Here is an 18,608-nt window from a genome sequence, read left to right on the forward strand (position 1 = left end):
AACAGGGGCCAGACTGTGCCCTGCATGGGGTCGAGCAGGCAGGAGTCAGGGCGGGACAGTGACTGCCCTCACCGTACTGGCCGGAGCTGATGGCGATCTCAATGATGGAGTCACTGATGTGTGTGGCAGGCTCGCCCTGTGACAGAACGTCCTCAGGAGGGCCAGGCAGAGAGATGTCCAGAAGAGCAGAGACGTTGGGTGGGGAGAGCCGGGCGCGAGCGGCCTCGGAGGGTAGGAGCGGGGGCAGGCCGTTGGGCAGTGGAGCCTTGGACAGCTCCGAGAGGGCCAGGACTGGCGAGCCCTGAGGGAGACAGGCCGTCAGGCGGCACGGGGCCACACCCCAGCCCGCCATTGGTGTGCCCATGACCCATAGCCCCCTGCATCTGAGCAGGAACCCAGGGGGGTCTCCCCAGAGCATGAGGGCCAACAGCACAACTGCTAGCACTCAGGGAGGCACCAAGCTCCCTGCCCTCCACAGTATGTGGAACAGGTTCCCGCCCTCATCTGGCCCAGCTCCTCCCTTTTGGGAAAATACTCAATGGCCCCCTAGAAATCCCCCGTTTTTCTGCCACACATAGAGGCACTCAGGTGTCACTCCTGGAGTGGCTCGGGGGGCATATGGGGGACCGAGGATAAAACTTGCATTGACCATGTGCGAGGCAGGCGCTGCCAGCTGTGCTGTCACTCCTGCCCTGACAGGAAGGGCCCCAGCGTCCAGGCTTCTAGCAGACCAGTCACTCCAGCGCCCCAGGGTGGGTGTTATTATACACTCTGGGCACGAATTTTCTATACTGTGTCTGTCCTGACCCTCAAACCTCACTACAGGGAGGAAGCCAGAGCTGGCCAGGCACACCATAGTGTGTGGTGTGCAGCTGGGAGGACGCAGGGAGGACGCAGCAGTCCACAGCACACTCTACCTGGAAACCACCTGTCACCGACTCCTGTTCGGGCCCCGAGGAGACACTGACGAATGGGTCACTGGTGCCCTATGAAACACACCGCCAGGAACACCCATCAGTCGCCATGAAATGGCAGCCACCCCGCCTGCTTCGGGCTTGCCTCATGGCCCTGGCGTCCCGGCCCCAGAAGTAGGGGGCAGCGGGGAGCAGCTCGACCCACACTTACCGCGACAGCCGGGGTACAGCCTCCGTCTGGGTGCACTCCACTGGAGTCCTGGCCTGACACAGCCATTGTCACCTCACTGGAGGGCAGTGGCGTGATGCTGGAGAGGCCATCGGAGTCCAGGACAGGCAGGGGGCCTCCGGGGATTATGCCAGCACTTTTTGCAGCAAGGTTGATAGCACCTGCCAAGGGAGGGCACTGAGAAGCCAAGCTCCGGACAAGGGCCCAAGGGTACCCGCCTCCTGCCCGCAGAACCCAGCAGGGCTCCGTCGCCAGGTCTGTCAGTCACTCACTGGTCAGCTGGCTCGTGGCTGGGGGTGGAAGGACCTTGGGCACAATGGGCCGGGACAGAGCTGCCTTGCTCAGGGCTGACTGGATGGGCCGGAAGGAGCCTCTCCCTGTGAGGACAAGAGTGGACAGGTCAGGCCTGCTTGCCATGGTCAATGAGCCCTGGTTGCGGTTTGTCCCTGCAGCGTTCCCATGGACGTGAGCATGCAGAGAGGGAAGCGGTGCTGTTGGGGCTCCCCTGTGGCTCTGGAGCCACGGGTGCTGGCAAGTGCCACAACATGCCTCCTGCAGAAAATGCCTGACCTACGATGTCGTATCCTAGAGAGGAACACTGGGTGCAAGAGAAAATGGCGCTCACAGTGCCCACAGGGTCACCAAGGCCACTGGGGATGGCCAGCAGCCAGCCTGCAGCAGGCAAGCTGCCCACACTCACCAGTGACGGGCGAGTTGGCCAGGATGGAGAAGGCGCAGACATTGTGCGGCTGGCTCTCCGACGGCCTGGGGAGCAGCGTTCTCTGCGGGAGACAGTCGGCGTCAGGGACCAGCAGCCCCCAGCCCACGAGCAGTGCACTGGGGAGGAACCGCCTGGAGGGGCAGGAGCTGAGGACAGGCACCAGAAGTCTGAGTGCAGCCGTGGGACCCCGGGGCCTCCCTGACAAGCCCTGGTGACTGGTGAAAGGCCTTCATTCAGACGGAAGGCAGGGAGGCAGACCCGCCAGTTCACAGCACTGGATGTGCAGCGCCCCCTACTCTGGGCTTTCTCAAGGGCGGAAATCATCCCATCGCTGATGGCAGAGTGTGGGCCAGGGGTGCGAGCCACGCATCTCCCTGTCTACAGGCAGCTCCCGTGTGCTCTGGGGCACTCACAGGAAGGCCTGTGCCCATCTCAGAGTGAATCCAGCCCCCTGGGTGGGGATGCAAATTGCCTGGGCACCGTGCGGGTTCAGCTGTGTCTGCCAGAGCAGGAAGGACATGGCCCTCATCCTGGCCCTTGGAGACGAGGGGCACTGCTGACGGTCACCAGACCTGCAAGGCTGTGCAGTGCCCAGGGGTCCACTGGCAAAAGGACCTAATGGGCCTCTCTCAGGCTTCGGGGCCACCAGGGTCTGCTGTAGCACGCATGCCCCTGGGGGGTGACTTGGCTATTGCCAATAAGAACGCCAAGGACCCGGTACAGAGAAATAACCACATACTGCTCCGGTCGTTACGGAGCGTGCCAGGGGCTGGGGACAAGGGCTCCAGGGCCCCGACCCTGAGAAGGTGCAGCCACCCTCCAGCTTCTCTAACGCGACCAGGAAGGTCACGGCTAGGTGCTGGCTGCTGCATCCCAGAGCCACTGATACAACCATGTGTGCCAGCACTCAGGCCGTGGAGATGGTTCCATCCTGACACCTGTCTTACACCCTCTCACCGTGAGAGAGGATGAGCTCCCCTAAAGCAGAAGCACACCCCAGCCCGCCACTTTTAGCCCTTCCCCACCTCCCCTCCACTCTCGGGGCCTTCCAGTCCCCCCCTCAGAGAAAGCTCCTGAGTCCTCACATCCATCTGGCCTTAGGACACTGGAGGTCCCCAGAAGGGGACCAATTTTATGAGCAGAAAATTTAGCTGTGCAAAAAGTGTTTTTACTTTCCCATCCTATGAAGATCCTATGTACGTCTGCAGGGGAATCCCCATTTCCCAGCCTTTCGGGGTAGAAGCTGGGAGTGAGGGAAGGAGATTCCTCGGGCTCCTGACCTGGACCACTAGTGGCTTCCGCAGATGCCGGTTCCGCAGCTTCCTGGGCTTGGGCAAGAAGAAATCAGACTGCATCTGGAAACAACGGCACAGGGCCGAGCGTCAGTGTCCTGCACATGGGTCAGGAATGCCTCGCAGGCAGCTTGCCTCCCTACTCACGCTGATGGAGTTCAGGTGCTGACGCAGACTCAGTTCTGTTTCTTTACTGGGAGAGAACAGCTTCCCATGTCGGCTGTTGGGTGGCAACGTGGTTGGGACAGCAAAAAGGCCACCGTCAGAATCGCTGTTTCCTGTACTAGGACCAGCCACCAAGAGAGGCCGGGGAGCGTTTCTCAAACCTAAAAGTGGGCACGAGACAATCTCAATTAGCATATGCCCTCCAGAGCTGTGTATCCGGGACCAGGCCAAGCAATCTGACAATCCTGGCATTTCCCCAAAGGAGCTACCTGTTCCACCCAACCAGGAGCCCCCTATCTCTCCCGTCCAACCAGGAGCCTCCATAACTCCATCCTGCCCAACCAGGAGCCCCTGTATCTCTCCCGTCCAACCAGGAGCCCCCATATCTCTCCCATCCAACTAGGAGCCCCCATGTCTGTCCCGTCCAACCAGGAGCCCCCATATCTCCATCCTGTCCAACCAGGAGCCTCCATATCTCCCATCCAACCAGGAACCCTGTATCTCCGTCCTGTCCAACCAAGAGCCTCCGTGTTTCCGTCCTGCCCAACCAGGAGCTGCTGTATCTCTCCTGTTCAACCAGGAGATTCCCGTGTCTCTGTTCTGCCCAACTGGCTATTCTTTCTCCCTGAAATTCTAGCTTTCCCACTGCTGGAACCACCGGGAGAAGAACTCATGTCCAGACTTCTGGAACTAGAAAAACCTTCCAGATATCTACGGCATTTTTCTGCTTTGTTTTGTTTGGGGACCACACCAGGCAGTGTCAGGGGTCACTTCTGGCAGGCTCAGGCCATATGAATGAATTGGCTGTGTGCAGGGCAAGCATCTTGCCCACTGTATTTGCCAGCTCCTCAGGATACTCCAAGGGAACACAGGTGAAGAATAAAGAAAATGGGGGCCATAGAGCCAAGTGAGAAGAAAAATATTACTTACCAGCTCTGCAACTGTGAACCGACTTCAATAACATCACAAACTACCTCAATTAAACACACCTACAAACATACACACTCACTAACTCATAGAAAGTGCCCAAGAAAGTCAGAGAGGCTGAGAATGATCCGGAATCTTCCATGACTTCCTTCCTGCTGCCCCTAATAGTTGGCCCTAATCTTGTGCCATGGCTGCCATTTCCACCATTTTCAACTGTGGCCCTTTGGAAAATTCTGGGATCCACAGTAGCGGCACCTTCTCTGGGTAGGAAACACTGTCCACTCTGTACAGCAAGACCACCCTGGCCATTGTCACAGGCAGCAGAGCAGATAGCTCGGAACCAGCAGTGAAACTTCATAGGTTGCTGCCACAGCCACCCTGTGGCCTGCTGGTCCCCGTCTAATCTCTAATACAGACTAATCTCTAATACAGAATCCGACAAAGGGAGCAAGTCAGGACTCAGCTGTGTGCTGCGGGGTGCTGGTGTACCCACGGCAGGGTAGGCCCCTCGGTTCTTTATCTCCAAGTGTGTGCGGAGCCAGAGGCTACTCTCACTGCAGATGCACTGCTCTCTACACTGCCTCAATGCAAACGAGGTGGACAGAGCACGACGCGAGGAAGATGCCCGTCTTCAGCAGCCCACCCTCAAGAAACATGGAGGAAGAGGCCAGAAGCAACCTGCAGCAGGCAGGCCACCTGGCCCTAGTCTTGCCCTCTCTAAACCCACCAGGATGTGCTCTAGAAAACAGCCTCCAAGCAGGCGGCGGGCAGCACAGGACATGAGCAGGCGTGGCCCTGAGATCTGGGATACACTCCCTTCAGTCACGAGCTACTGCCGATGGGTGCCACAGCACCGCAAACTGCTGCCGACCGGCTACACAGCACCGCGAGCTACTGCCGACGGGTGCCACGATACCCCGAGCTACTGCCGATCAGCACCACAGCACCACGAGCTACTGTCGACGGGTGCCACGAAATGCCAAGCTACTGCCAACAGGTGCCACGATACCCCAAGCTACTGCCAACGAGCGTCACAACACCACAAGCTACTGCTGACATCATGAGCTTCTGCCGACAGGTGCCACAACACCGCGTGCTTCTGCCAATGGGGTGAGCGACTGAAAGACTGGATGAAGGGGAGGCTGTTCCCCAGACAAGGCAGAAGCAGTGCCCAGTGCAAGAGCTCCAGGCTCCGAGGAAGCCCACGCAGCGCAGCAGCCGTGGGAAGGAGGCCTACTCAGACACTCCCGGGAAACCACAGGCCCATGACCTCATCTCATTATAAACTCACAGAACTAGAGAGGCTGCAGAGATACACGGGGAAGCATGCTTGCCTTGCACACAGTCAATGCAGGTTCAATCCTGAGCGCCCCATCTGGTCTTCTGAGGCCAGCCAGGAATGATCCCTGAGCATAGAGCCAGGAGGAAGCCCAGAGCACCATTAAATGTGGCTCAAAAAATAAAATTAACCACTGAACCAGAACAGGGACAGTCCAGAGCAAAGATCATGTCCCTCCTGGAGTCTCAGTCACCTTAATCCACAGACCTAAATTGATTCTTCAGCTACAAATGGCTTTAGTAGTGAGTAGGGTGCTAGACCTGCACACGGCCAACGAGGTTCTATCCTCGAGCCCCGACAGGAGTGACCCCTGAGTATTGCCAAATATGACCCAAAGTTATAAAAATAAATAAGAATAAATAAATAAAAACAAAAATCACCATGGTTTTATGGTTTTATGCCACACGCTCACAGGAAGTGGGCACAGCAGGCCTTACCTGAGGTGCAGGAACCCGAGGGTGGTGAGAAAGTCTTGTTGCCACGCAGGGTAGACTGGCTTCGTGGGCAGCGGGGGCTCCGAGAGCTGATGGTCACCACCTTCCCTGGGGGGGTCACCGAGTGCTCCTCCTGGGCGGGCCTCACTGATGTGGTGGGGCCCGCATTTGTTTCTGGAGACTAGGACAGAAGCCCAACTCAAAGAGTGCACAGGGGCTCCCTACGTGCCAGGAGCTGGAGTGCCAGAGTGCTCTGTGCCCCACTCACACCCCGAGCGGCAAGAGCCCCAGAGCCCTGGGCCGTACTGCAGGGCCACAGAGCACACTCACTGCAGGGACAGAGGGCCCCGGGATCATCCCCAGCTAGCCAGCAGGACCACCCATTTGGCCCCGCCAGTGTGCTGGGGAAGCACGAAGACTGACTTCTGGGATCAACATTCCACACCCCCCAACATGGCACCTCCAGAGTCCCCACCTCCAAGCTGAGGGTCCCTCCCGGGCTTCAGCCCCACCCTCTTGGGGTTACTCAGAACCCCAGCTTTCCTCAGACAATGCCTCTCTCTAACATCCCGTGTGGCTTCTGACACTGAGGGCTCCCCCCGCCTCCTGGCCCCCCATGGCCCTTTGGCAACCCTAGGTGGGCTCTGCAGCGGACAGTCAAGTGTGGCAGGTCGTGGGGTCCTGGCTTCTCCCCATTTCCCAGTCCCAGGCCTGAAGGGGGTAAGGTCCCGCCAAGGAATGGGCAGCGCTCACCGGCCTGGGGTTGACCTCGGTGGAGATGAGCTTCAGCAGGCACCGGAGGAGCCGCTGCTGGTGGCACGGTGCGGGCGCGGCTCCGGCCTCAGGGCCCCGCACAGCCAGCCAGTCGTACTCCAATTGCAGCTTGCTCGGCTTGCCCATCATGAGGTAGACTTCGGCCAGCGTGAGGCTCTCGGCGCTCTGCAGGCCCCAGCCCTCTGCGTGGAGCTGCTGGGCCAGGCCACTGCTGGGTGCATCCTTGGAGGGCTTGGTGGCAGCCTGGCCCTGAGGCGGCGAGGGGTCCGGGGGGCTCCCCTTCTCCTGGAGCTCCTCTGCAGGTGTGTCTGCCGCCTCAGGAGTGCATGCATCCGGCGGGAGCCCAGGGTGGGGCGGAGGCTCAGTCCTGGGAGGGCTGTGCACAGGGGCGGCGGCTGGGGCTGGGGCTGCGCTGGGGACACGCGTCTCTGGGGAGGAGCAGCGGCACTGCTCGGGGATGATGAGGTGCTGGCAGGACTTCATGTAGCGGGGCAGGGGGTCCAGGAGGGAGAGCTCGTCCTCCAGCTCGGGCAGTTGTCCACAGGCACAGCCAGGGCCCAGCTCCCGGGCAGAGCCGTCCCCAGCCTCGGCCACAGAAGGCTTCTCCAGGCCCGCGAGTGGCCCGTCCCCTGGGCCACACTCAGGGGAGCTCTCCCCAGAGCTCTGTGACGGGTCCGTGCAGGGAGGCGGCCGCCCCCCGCCCTTGCCCTCAGCACCACCCCGCGGGCACTTCACCTGGCCCCGGGCTGTGCCCTGGCCGCTCTGAATGCCCAGGATCTGGGCAGGGGGCAGCGGGTGGACATCCTTGGCATTCTGCTTGCACCGGCTGCCCTCCTGCCAGTGCACTGTGCAGGAGGCCTTGGAGTGCACCACGCGGGCCACGCCGGGCAGGGGCGTCAGGGCACAGCTCTGCCCGGGGAACAGGCGAAATGCCTCGCTCTCCAGAACGGGCTCCGCACATGGCTCCCGCATCGGCTGCTCCTCCAGTGTCTTCCGCTGAGCTCCTGTCAAGGAAACACCTGCAGTACCCCGGCCCAGCCTGGGTGGGTCCCTTCCTGGAGGCGTCACAGAGGAAGGGAGCCAGACAAGACCCAGAGAGGAGGGTTGCAGCAAATCACACTGCTGTAGGGGGCCAGAAAAGGGTGTACACCCCAAACCCAGGGCGTGCAGAGCACGGGGCACTCTGCCAGCCCAGCAGCCACAGATGTATGGCTGAGAACAAAAAGGATACGACACGAGCTTCGTGTAGTGCCCACTTCTGCTTCAGAAATTCGATGAGGCTGGACACCTTCCGGTGCAGCTCCACGATCATCCTGCGAGGAGGGAGATGCATCCCATCACAGGTGCCCCGTCGGGCGAAGCCCAGGAAAGGGGTTTGAGCACCCTCCCACCCCCACCCCGAGCCAGGCCACAAGCCCCTCTGGCGTGGCTTTGATGCCCAGCCCCGCCAAGAGCCCCTGCAGACACGGCAGGAGGCCGGCAGGGTCTATGTGGGGAGGTGAGGGAAGGTGCCCTGGGATCGCACAGCAACACAGTGTTTGCTCCCAGGTCCCTGTATTGGAGGACTCGGCCATCAGGGAGCAGCAGAGGCAGGGGAGGGGGAAGCAGACAGTGTCTCCCAGCCTCCAGGTCAGACTACCTGAGCCGAGGGTTCTGGGCCAGGCTCTGCACTCGGGCCCACGCGTGGTTGCTCCGGGGCTGCAGCTCAACGGGTACCCGCAGGGGCAGGCGCACAGGCTTCTGGTCCTCTTCATCACTCAAACCTGCAATGACAGGAAAGGAGCCATGATGCCGTGAGACTGTGTCGGCGGAGGCGGAGCTGAGCCTCAGGGAAGGCCCTGCAGGTGCCACCTACCTTCGGGGTCGCAGAGCTTCTTCAGGGCTCGGCACATGGGCGCTTTGATGCGCAGGTTCCTCCCCTTGTAGCGCACCGTGGTGGCTCTGGGAAGGCGTTGGAAAGAAGGCTTGCAGCTCCATAGGCTTCCTCGGGTCGGCACCACCCCTCACCCAGCACTCAGCCCGGGGGGACTGCACTGTGCTGCTGGCACCCCCGGTCCCTCCACTACACTAAGAGAATGATCCCTGGGTCTTCGGGAAGTCCCTGCCTGCCTCAGGGCAGTGCCCAGCGCACCCTCGAAGGAAGGGGTGGGCACAGCACCATCACCAGTCCCACGGGCTCTCGCTCGCACAGTGTCAGCCCTGTGAGAACAGGTTCTCACAACAGATGAGAACTGGCAAACCCAAACGAAGGGGACACAGGGCTTGTTCCATTTTCTCCATCTCGCCCATGTAGGAACTTTGCATGGCAGGATTCTCTCGGTGCTGGAGACCAGCCGTGACTTCCTCATCACTGAAAGGCTTGTGTGGACTGCTGGCCCAGAGCGCTGCCCGTGCCACACTGAGCCCTGGGGTCTGGCCAACTAGAAGGAAGGCAACTGGCCTCTGCAGGGAAACTCAACTCTAGTACTCCCACAACAGTGGACTTTCTTGGGCTCAGCAGGCCTGATGCTGGGCCTCCAGCAATCCCTCTGCTCTGAGGGGCGAGAGGCCATGCAGATGGTGACAGGCACTTCTGGAGCCTGTATCACCCCATCCGGTATCCACTAACCAGCGCTACCCCTCTGGGTTCTGCATGGTCGCGGCTCTGTGCCAGGCTCACCCAGCTCCTCCACATCGTGGAATCCCCGCTCAGCCTTAGGGCTCCAGCTGCCAGGCAGCCCCCGAATTCCAACCCAGCTCCCTGCAACCTGTCTTCCTCATTCTCCCAACCTGATGCCTTCGGTACCCTGTCATGTAGGGAAAGCAGGCGATAGTCTCCACATCCCAGCAGGACTGGTCTCCCCGTAACCTCTGGCCCATGAAGACAAGCCCCAGGCAGTACCCTGCCCTGCAACCAGCCCACAGTCCAGGACCAGCCTAAGAGGAAGATACAGGGCCGACACGGCCCCCCATGCATTATGGGGAGTGGTGTCACCTTAAAGGGTACCCAGAGGACTGCATACTGCAGCACCTGAGGGCACAGGACAAGCAGACCCCCACCTGCCTTCCTGCCCTCCACACTTCCTGGGAGGTGCCAGTTTTCTCCGGTTTCTTCCCAGAGTCGGGGGAATACCAGGGTCCCCACAAGCCTGCTCACTGATCCATCACAGTGCCACACCCCTGGCTAGTGAGACAAGACCCTGGAAGCTAATGGCTAACTGGCCCACTGGGCACCATGCCAGGGCAGGACAGTGCCCCCAGGCTGGCCACCCCCAGGCCAAGAGACAAGAACATTCTGAAGAGCAACAGCCACAAACCATGACTTGGCCGAGGCCTGAAGGCCCCAAGACAGGACCACCCACCAGGAACCAGGACCACTCAGCGCTAAGGCAAAATCTAGAGAACGAGACACTGTAGCTCTGCTGCAAGGATACCCCAAGGACAGGGCATGGCTGAGCAGGTGTCATCAGGGGAACCCTGAGCTCCTGGAAGCTGTGCACATGAGGCACAGGAAAGAGCAGGAAGCACAAGCTGGTAGGGAGGGCTTCCAGGAGGGGGGGGGAGGAGGGCGTGGCACCAGAAGGTGCTGCCCACCTCACTTACCCAGCCTGGATGAGCTCATTCAGCTTCGATGCGTTCTTGTCGTCCATACCTTGAAGGGAAACAGACCCCACTGCTATAAAGCGTGAACCCAGCAAAGACCCACCTGGACTGGCTTCCATGGAGAGCTGGGTCCCTCACAGAATGGCCAAAGCCTTAGAGCTGACCTCTGGAAGCAAGGTCATTCCTCCAATGCACAGCCTGGTGGAGGGGGCACCACAGGCTTCCCCACCCCCAGACCTGCACACTGGCCCCTACCCTGAAGGCCAGAATCTGAAGTGTGCGAGGCAGCAAGGACAGCTCATGCGGGAGGTGGCTTTGGAGGCACTGGCGAACTTGCCAGCAACTTCCTCAAACCTAGGACCCAGGTGAGAACATGTATTACACAGCCGATCCAAGAACCAGGAGAGGAAGCCAGAGGCAAAGGAGGCACCCCGAGGAGGGCAGGCCTGGCCCGGCGCTCACCCCACAGCATCAAGAACAGGACATGGCCTGTGTCAGCTCTCCCAGGAAGGAGAGCCCAGAGCTCAGGCAGGATGGGTCACTGGGCAAGGGTATCGCGCCGGGCAGCAGCCGCACACCACTGCCTCCTGCATAGCGTAGGAAGCAGAAGGCGATGTGCAAAGGGAGAAGTGCCCACAGGCTGTGCCTGGCAGGCTAGATGGGCCTCTGTGGGCAGAGCAGGGAGCCCGCCTGGCAAACGGAGCAGGCACTGGAGCAGGATTCGGGCTGGGGGTGCAGTACCATGTGGCACTCAGCCGCCATCACAGCTGCTTGCTTCCAGCTGGTGCCAGCTCCCTGACCCCCTCCAGAAGAGCAAAGCACCCGGCCTGCTCCTCACAACCCAGCAGTGTCCAGAGGCTGCTGTATGGAACTTGCCTCCCAGTGCTTCCCAGGCCCGCTGGGTGGGGAGGCCTTACAGACTACAGAGCTCAAGGGGTATGCTCATGTGTCTAGGCATGTACATGCAGGGGGTGTGCTGGGCCAGGCAGGTGGGTGGCACCTCTGGCAGGACCTGCAGCAGCCAAGTGGCGAGGCAGACAGAAGACAAGCTCCAGCTCATGTGCAGAGGCCCCTGAGCCTATGAGAGAAGCCAGAGCGGACAAGACCCAGGCAGCACCTCACAGGAAGTGACCAGGAGCGAGCCTGGGTCCACAGTCCTCTACAGCACTCAGCACAGACCTTCCCAGGACGGAAAAGACACCCCAACTACAGGGGTGCAGGCGTGTGTGAGGAGAGGCTGGCCACTGCCCCCCGGCAGTCAGGTGACCCCAGATAGTAGCCTCCAGGGAATGTCAACAGGAGGATGGGGCACTCACGACTCCCACATCCTCTGTGCCCGGGCGGCTGCTTACCCGCTTACGGGCCTGGGAAGTGCCAGTGTACACAGCAGCCCCAGGAAGTTCAGGGCAAGAGCAAGGTCTGCGGCCAGGGGAGGTGACAGGGTATGAGCACAGGCCCAAGAGGACCCCTGTAACACACAGCAGCAAGGGGGCGACAAAGCTAAGCAGAGGCATAGCTGGGGGTCCAAGCGCACGGCCAAGAAAGCACCGGAGCCCACCGGTGCCTGGAGCCTCACACACCGACTGCAGTTGGGCCGTGCCAGGATGCACATCACAGCCACATCAGACCAAGGGGGAGGTGGCCGGCGCCATGCTCCTGCATTGGCCAGGCCTGCCACAGCACAGCTGCAAACCACAGAACCAGGGGCCGGTCTGCATTCAGGGCCCTGCCATACTCACAGCCCCCGATCTTCTTGCGCAGCTCGCCGTAGCAGATGAGCCCGTACAGCTCCTGGGATGACCTCTTGAGCCCACGGGAGAACACTGGAGGGAGGAGAGCAGTGTCACGGGCGCCAGCCCCCGCGGTCAAGGGGGCAACCACACACTGGGCTCCATAGAGGGAGGAGAGCAGTGTCACAGGCGCTGCTTCCCGCGGTCGAGAGTCAGGGATGAAACAAGGGGCTCGGGGCTCGGACCCCAGCCCAAACCACAGAGAGGTGTCCTGAGAATGGATGGGGACAGCCACACACTGGACTCCATGGAGGTGTGGAAGAGGTATGCCTGTTCTCAAGCTCCTGTCCTGTCCCCCCACAGGGCCACCTGGACAGGCCAGAAACATCATGGTGCCCCGCTGGCCTCCGAGTCACCCTCCTTTACCAGAAGGAACCCCAGAGAATACAGCAAGTGTCCCAGTCTGCCTTGCAGTCAGAAGGTCACCCCACTGAGACGTGCTGAGCAAAGCAAGCTGGGTGCCCAAAAGGTTCTTTGGGGACCAGTGGGCCTGGACGTGCCCTGTGCCTGGTCCTTTTTTGGGGTAAGGGAAAGTCTCACATGCCTGGAGTACTGGGTGGAATGAAGCAGGCTGGACGCCAAGCCCAGCTGAGGGCACGTGGACACCTCCCCAGCACCTCAAAGTGTAGTGACAGTGACACTGAACACCATCCCACTGCTCCCACGCCAGTCAGCACTTGCCCGAGGCCTCAGCTGTGTGGCTGCAACACTGAGAAGAGGGAGCAATTGGCGCTGGGCCCAGGGGAGGGAAGAAGCTACAAGCACCAGGTGGGCTGCTGGGCCATGGGACCCTTGAGCGAAACACACAGATACATTGCTTGGACAGAGAAAGGAATGGGGAGGCCAGAGACAGCTGAGTGCAGGCCTGGGTGCGGCACTAGGCACCATGTGGCCCCCCGCAATGCCTGGAGGACACTCCAAAAAGAGGCCCAACGAGGGCAATTCAAATCGCAGTGCCTGCTAAGCAAGAGCCAGTCCCAAAGCCCACCACAAGGAGAGCCCAGGGTCCTCCCTGGGCGGCAGGCCTGGCTGCATGGCTTCAAGGGTGGAGCCGTGGACTGGAGAAAGCAGGGACCTCCCAGGAGCCCACCAAGACAGAGCCAGGTGGGTCAGGCAGGGGCAGTAAGCAAAGAGGAAAACAGCCACATGGAAGGGCAACACCTGTGCGGTGGGAGCCCAGAATCAGGACACCGCCCTGATGTGGCCCATGTGTGTGCCTCATCTCAAGGGACAAGGAGCCATGGTCATGGGGAAGGAGATGGAAAATTCTGGACAAGACACACTTTCAGTATGGGGGGGAAAACTGAGCCAGCAGACACGCAAGTGCTAGGCAGAGTTTAAGGACCAGACACTGGCCCAAAGAAACATTGGGACAGGCTGGATTCCCCCGACACTCCCACCAACAACCACCCCCCCACACCCTCCCTGCTCCTGCAGCTTAGCAGCAACCTCGTCCCAGAAGAGCCTCTGGATGCAAGCACAGGGACCGCAGGGCCTGCTCACGCAGACTGAGAAAGGACCGGATGGCCATTAAGAACCTCCGGCACCATCCCTATCCCTGCACCCCCAGGGAGGGAGGTGGCACTGCCAGAACACAGTCAGCCCCTGACACCACGGGACAGATCAGCACACAGGTGGCTGAGCCATCACCACACGCCGAAGCCAGCAGATAAGGAGGAGGGTACCCAAGTGCACACACAGGGGCTCCTCTGTTGGCCAGTGGCAGTTCTGGCTTACAGAAAAGCATCCTGAGCAACAGGGCCGGAATGGGAGAATCTCACACCCCCTGACCAGTAATCAATCTGCCAGAAAGTCCACCAGGAAACAGCCTTACGTGGCGGCAGGAAGCGCGCAACAGAAATGACAGACTTCCACCGCACCCCCACTAAGCAAAACACACTCTTACCCAGCGCACCCGAACAGTCTCCAGGAGAGATCACGTGTGGGTACATAAAACAAGTATCAGCCAGTTCCTGGAGAGCAAACTCTATCAAGCAGCATTTCAGATCACAACAGCACAAAACTAAAAATCAACCATGAAAATGGCTGGGGTTAAAAAAAAAAAACCTCAAAATACGGAGACTAAACAACAGTCTACTAAATACTTATTTAGGCAGTGAGGAAATAAAAGAAAACAGACTTTTGAAAAAAAATGAGAATGAAGCCCCAAGCCACCAGGATGCTGAACCCACCAATGTTCATACGGACCAACGCAAAAGCACCCTGAAAGGTCACAGCTACATCAGGAAAAAGAAATGGCTCAAAATAGAACCTCACCTCCTACAGAAAGGAACTAGAAAAAGAACAAATGAAATCAGAAGTCAGTGAAAGGAAGAAAATAACAAACACAAGAGTACAATGATAGGAAACAAAAAAGACAATACAGGGGCTGGAGTGATAGCACAGCGAGTAGGTCGTTTGCCTTGCACGCGGCTGATGCGGGTTCGATTCCCAGCATCCCACATGGCCCCCTGAGCACCGCCAGGGGTAATTCTTGAGTGCAGAGCCAGGAATGTCCCCTGTGCATCTCCAGGTGTGATCCCCCCCCCAAAAAAAAAGACAATACAAATGATCAATGAAACCAAGAGCTGATGCTTTAGAAGAAAAAATAAAGCTGACAAACCCTTAGCTATGTATCAAGAGAAAAATGAAAGAAAATCCTAATAAGCAAAATCAGAAGTGAAGGGAAGTTAGAAACAAATTCTTAGAATCACTTAATCTTTTAAGTCAGGATCGTAAGTAAAGAAAAAGGCTGTGGCGATGGTACAGCTGGTAGGGCATTTGCCCAGCATGTAGGCAACCTGAGTCTGAGCCCCAGCATGGCATAACGATCCCTGAGTCAGGAGTAATTCCCCGAGCACAGCTGGGTGTGGCCCAAAAACAAGAACAGAAAATTGAGCAGACCAATTATAAGCAAGGAAATTAAAACAGCAATCAAAAGTCTCCCAAAGGCTGATGGTTTTACTAGTCAGTTCTATCAAAGCATCAAAATTAACACCTTAGGGGGCTGGAGTGATAGCATAGCGGGTAGGGCGTTTGCCTTGCACGCGGCCGACCCAGGTTCAAATCCCAGCATCCCATATGGTCCCCTGAGCACCGCCGGGGGTGATTCCTGAGTGCAGAGCCAGGAGTAACCCCTGTGCATTGCCAGGTGTGACCCAAAACCCAAAAAAAAAAAAAAATTAACACCTTAGGAGGAGCCAGAGTGATAGTACAGCAGGCAGGAAGTTTGCTTCGCATGCAGTCAACTGGGGTTCATTCCCCATCATCCCAAATAGTCTCCCTGAGCAACACCAGGAAGGATCCATGAGCACAGAGATAGAAATAAACTCTAACCACCACCAGGTCTGGACCCAAAACTAAAACAAAACAAAAACTGAAGTTGACATCTTACCTATGCTTCTCAAGCTCTTCCAGAAAACCGAAAATACAAAATTTCTTTAATTTTCAATAGGTCAGCATTACCCTGATACCAAAAGCAGAGACAGCACAGAACAAGGAAACATACTGACCAATTTTTCAGATGAAAACAGATGCAAAGATCCTTACCAAAATCTTAGTGAATCCTATTAACACAACATTGAATAGCTCAAACATCATGACTGGGAGCCTGGGGAGAGGAGGTGACACAGTCTCACCACACAGCTGTCCACGATGTGACTTCCAGCACCACAGAGTACCCCATTACCAAGGAGCCCCAGAACACAAAAAACATCCCCCCTCCAAAACCACAAAACTAAAAACCATAAACACTGGATTAATTTCAAGGAAGTCAGGGCGGCTCCAGACCCCAATCAGCATCAGTGCTGATATTGCTAATATTGACAGATGGGTGAGAGGTAAGAATCACCATCATATTCCGGGGCCCTGGAGCCTGAGCACCGTCAGGTACGGCCCAAAACTGGAAAAAGAAAATGGGGCATCTAGGAGAGTGAAGTCAGGCTGCTCTGTCTTACACCCCACCAATTGTGGTTTGATCCCCAGCACCACATATGGTCCCCTAAACACCAAGCCAGGAATAGCTTCTGAGCACTGGCGGAAGTGGTCCAAACCCACACCCACCCATATGTTTTTAGGAAAACAGGACAACACTTACAGATATTGAATTCAGTACTATCTGCAAGGATACTGTATGTCAAGAAGAAATACACAAGCAAAAACAAAAGGAATTTCAAGAAGCTAAAGTCTTCTGTCAGAGGAACTATCAATAAAACAAAAGACATCCTGCTAAATGGGAAAAAATGAGTCACACCCCAAATGAATACGCATTCCCCAAATACTGGGCAAACAGCTGATACACAAGATAAAGGACTCACAAAGCTGAACCAAAGGAACTCCAGAAGAAGACCAGAGAGATGGCAGAGTGGGTAGGGCACTTGCCTTGCCAGCATCCAACTTGGGGGCAGTTCTCAGCACCCCATATAGTCCCAAGCCTGCCAGGAGTGAGATTCCTGATGACAGAGCCAGGATGTAAGCCCTGAGCACTACAGGGTGTGGCCCAAATACAAACAAACAAAAGTGGGGGGGTGGGGAGGTGGGGGGTGTGAGGGGGCTTAAACAGATACTTGCCAAAGAAAGAGACACGTGAAAAGAATCACCACCACTGATTACCACGTGACCACAAATTAAACGAACAAGAACAATCACATCACATCTGAGAATGACCTGGATTCAAAAGGCCAGAAAAAGTGGCCACCAGTGGAGATGCGGAGAACCTTTGCTCACTGCTAGAGGGAATGTAAACAAAAAACAGTGCGGGAGTCCTCGAAATAGTAAAAACAGTCCAACACACACAACCAGACACAAGTCTAGCCAAAAACACACACTCCTCTGAAGAGACGACACACTATGGTCCCTTCATTGCTATTCGCAACGGCCAAGTTCTGGAAACACCCACGTGCCCCACAACCAGGGAAGAGACTCAGCCCCAAAGAGGAAGGCTCATTCTCATTCATTGTGTGTGTGTGTGTGTGTGTGTGTGTGTGTGTGTGTGTGTCAGGGGGGCTGGGGATTGGGAGGGTCATGCTCAGTAAAGTATGTCAGAAAGAGACAATTTCCAGATGATTTCATCCATAGGTGAGTTATGTATGAAAAAGCAAAACCAGGGAACAGATATGTCCAACAAAAACCAACCCTTGGCCTCTCACCACAGAACAAGTTAGTTACCATGGGGGATAGGGAAGAAGGCTAAAAGGGGACTGCACCCCTAAATATAAAAATCCAATCTTCGAAACCAAGAAATGGTTTCATATTTAGAAGCTAGACTTGCACCTGGCAAGGATGTGTCTTTTGTCTGAGGGTGCTGCCAGTCTGGATTCCAACCCGGGAACACAGGTGGAGACTCAGCCCTGCAGCCCAAGCATGGATGTGCATGGCCCTTCTCACAGCGGTGTGCCTGGGAGCCAGAGCCCTTCACTCCCACGGTCAAGGCCAAGCCGCGGCGCTCACAAACTCACCGTTGTCAAAGTCGATGTACTTGGTGATCTTGTGCCACGTGCGGTAGTAGAAATGGCGGACCTGCTCCTTGTTCTTCACCATGCTGGCAGGCTTGCCTTTCTTCTTGTACTTCAAAGCAATGTTGTTCCGAATGGCTTCAAAGTCCTTCCCATGCTAGAAGAGGAAGCCACGTTACCAGGCCAGTGGGCAGCACCAGATGGCCTCTGCCTGCACCAACCTCCGGAGAAGGGCACCTGGGGCCCTTCCACACACCTCTCCCAAGTCTGCTTCCAGAACAATGGGAGCAGCAGCTCTGGCAGCCTGTGGATAAGTGGCTGCATCCACAGCGATCCTGGAGCCGGGAGGCAGACCCAGGAGGGAAGGTGCCAGCACCATGTACTCGTTTCCACAGGAGTCGGGCCTCCCGAGCCCAGGCGCCCGCCCAAGAGTCAGGGCACCCTCCAAGGCAGGCAAGGTGTGTGCAGCAAGGAAACCAACCAACCAAGAGGTTGCCATGGCCAAAAGCAAAATAGGCCAGGAATGGACTGTGGCCAGACAAGACACCTCAACTCCCTGAGCCCACAGGGATATACACTGGCCAGCCAAAGGGCAGGAGAGCTTTTCCAAGCACAGTTCTCCCATGTGTGTGTCGTGGGGGGCGGGGTAACGCTAAGTATGTCAGGGAAACAATTTCCAGATGATTTCATTTATAGGTGAAATATGTACAAAAAAGCAAAGCAAGCAAAACCAGGGAATAATGTCCAACAAAAACCAACCCTTGGCCTCTCACCACAGAACAAGTTACCATGGGGGACAAGGAAAAGGGCGAGTGTGGAGATGAGAGATCTTTATTGGGCACCAGGGCACCAAACACACCCACTCCATGAGAGTGTCACCAGAGCAGTGCTCAGAGGGCCTGGCACCAATGCCCAATGCTGAAGTCTCTGCGGGAAATCTCAGCTAAGGCCCACTCAGGGCTGAAAACAGGCGCCAGCAGGCCTCAGG

General features: G+C 57.4%; 1 protein-coding gene across 2 annotated transcripts in view; it reads right to left on the minus strand.

The window, feature by feature from the left end:
* The window catches only part of CRAMP1 (cramped chromatin regulator homolog 1), a 35,323-nt gene that overhangs the window by 4,895 nt on the left and 11,820 nt on the right, over positions 1-18,608 (minus strand). For both annotated transcript variants that reach the window (XM_055135423.1, XM_055135422.1), the window contains exons 4-18: positions 17,624-17,777; positions 12,117-12,200; positions 10,378-10,426; positions 8,651-8,736; positions 8,435-8,558; positions 8,027-8,108; positions 6,775-7,791; positions 6,025-6,202; positions 3,304-3,482; positions 3,145-3,219; positions 1,844-1,925; positions 1,416-1,520; positions 1,126-1,304; positions 918-986; positions 73-301 (exon numbers count right to left, since the gene is read on the minus strand). In XM_055135423.1, coding sequence (XP_054991398.1) covers positions 73-301; positions 918-986; positions 1,126-1,304; positions 1,416-1,520; positions 1,844-1,925; positions 3,145-3,219; positions 3,304-3,482; positions 6,025-6,202; positions 6,775-7,791; positions 8,027-8,108; positions 8,435-8,558; positions 8,651-8,736; positions 10,378-10,426; positions 12,117-12,200; positions 17,624-17,777 — 2,692 coding nt within the window. The remainder of the gene's footprint in view (positions 1-72; positions 302-917; positions 987-1,125; positions 1,305-1,415; positions 1,521-1,843; positions 1,926-3,144; positions 3,220-3,303; positions 3,483-6,024; positions 6,203-6,774; positions 7,792-8,026; positions 8,109-8,434; positions 8,559-8,650; positions 8,737-10,377; positions 10,427-12,116; positions 12,201-17,623; positions 17,778-18,608) is intronic.

Source organism: Sorex araneus, chromosome 4 (assembly GCF_027595985.1).
Source record: "Sorex araneus isolate mSorAra2 chromosome 4, mSorAra2.pri, whole genome shotgun sequence".
NCBI classification, from domain to species: domain Eukaryota; kingdom Metazoa; phylum Chordata; class Mammalia; order Eulipotyphla; family Soricidae; genus Sorex; species Sorex araneus.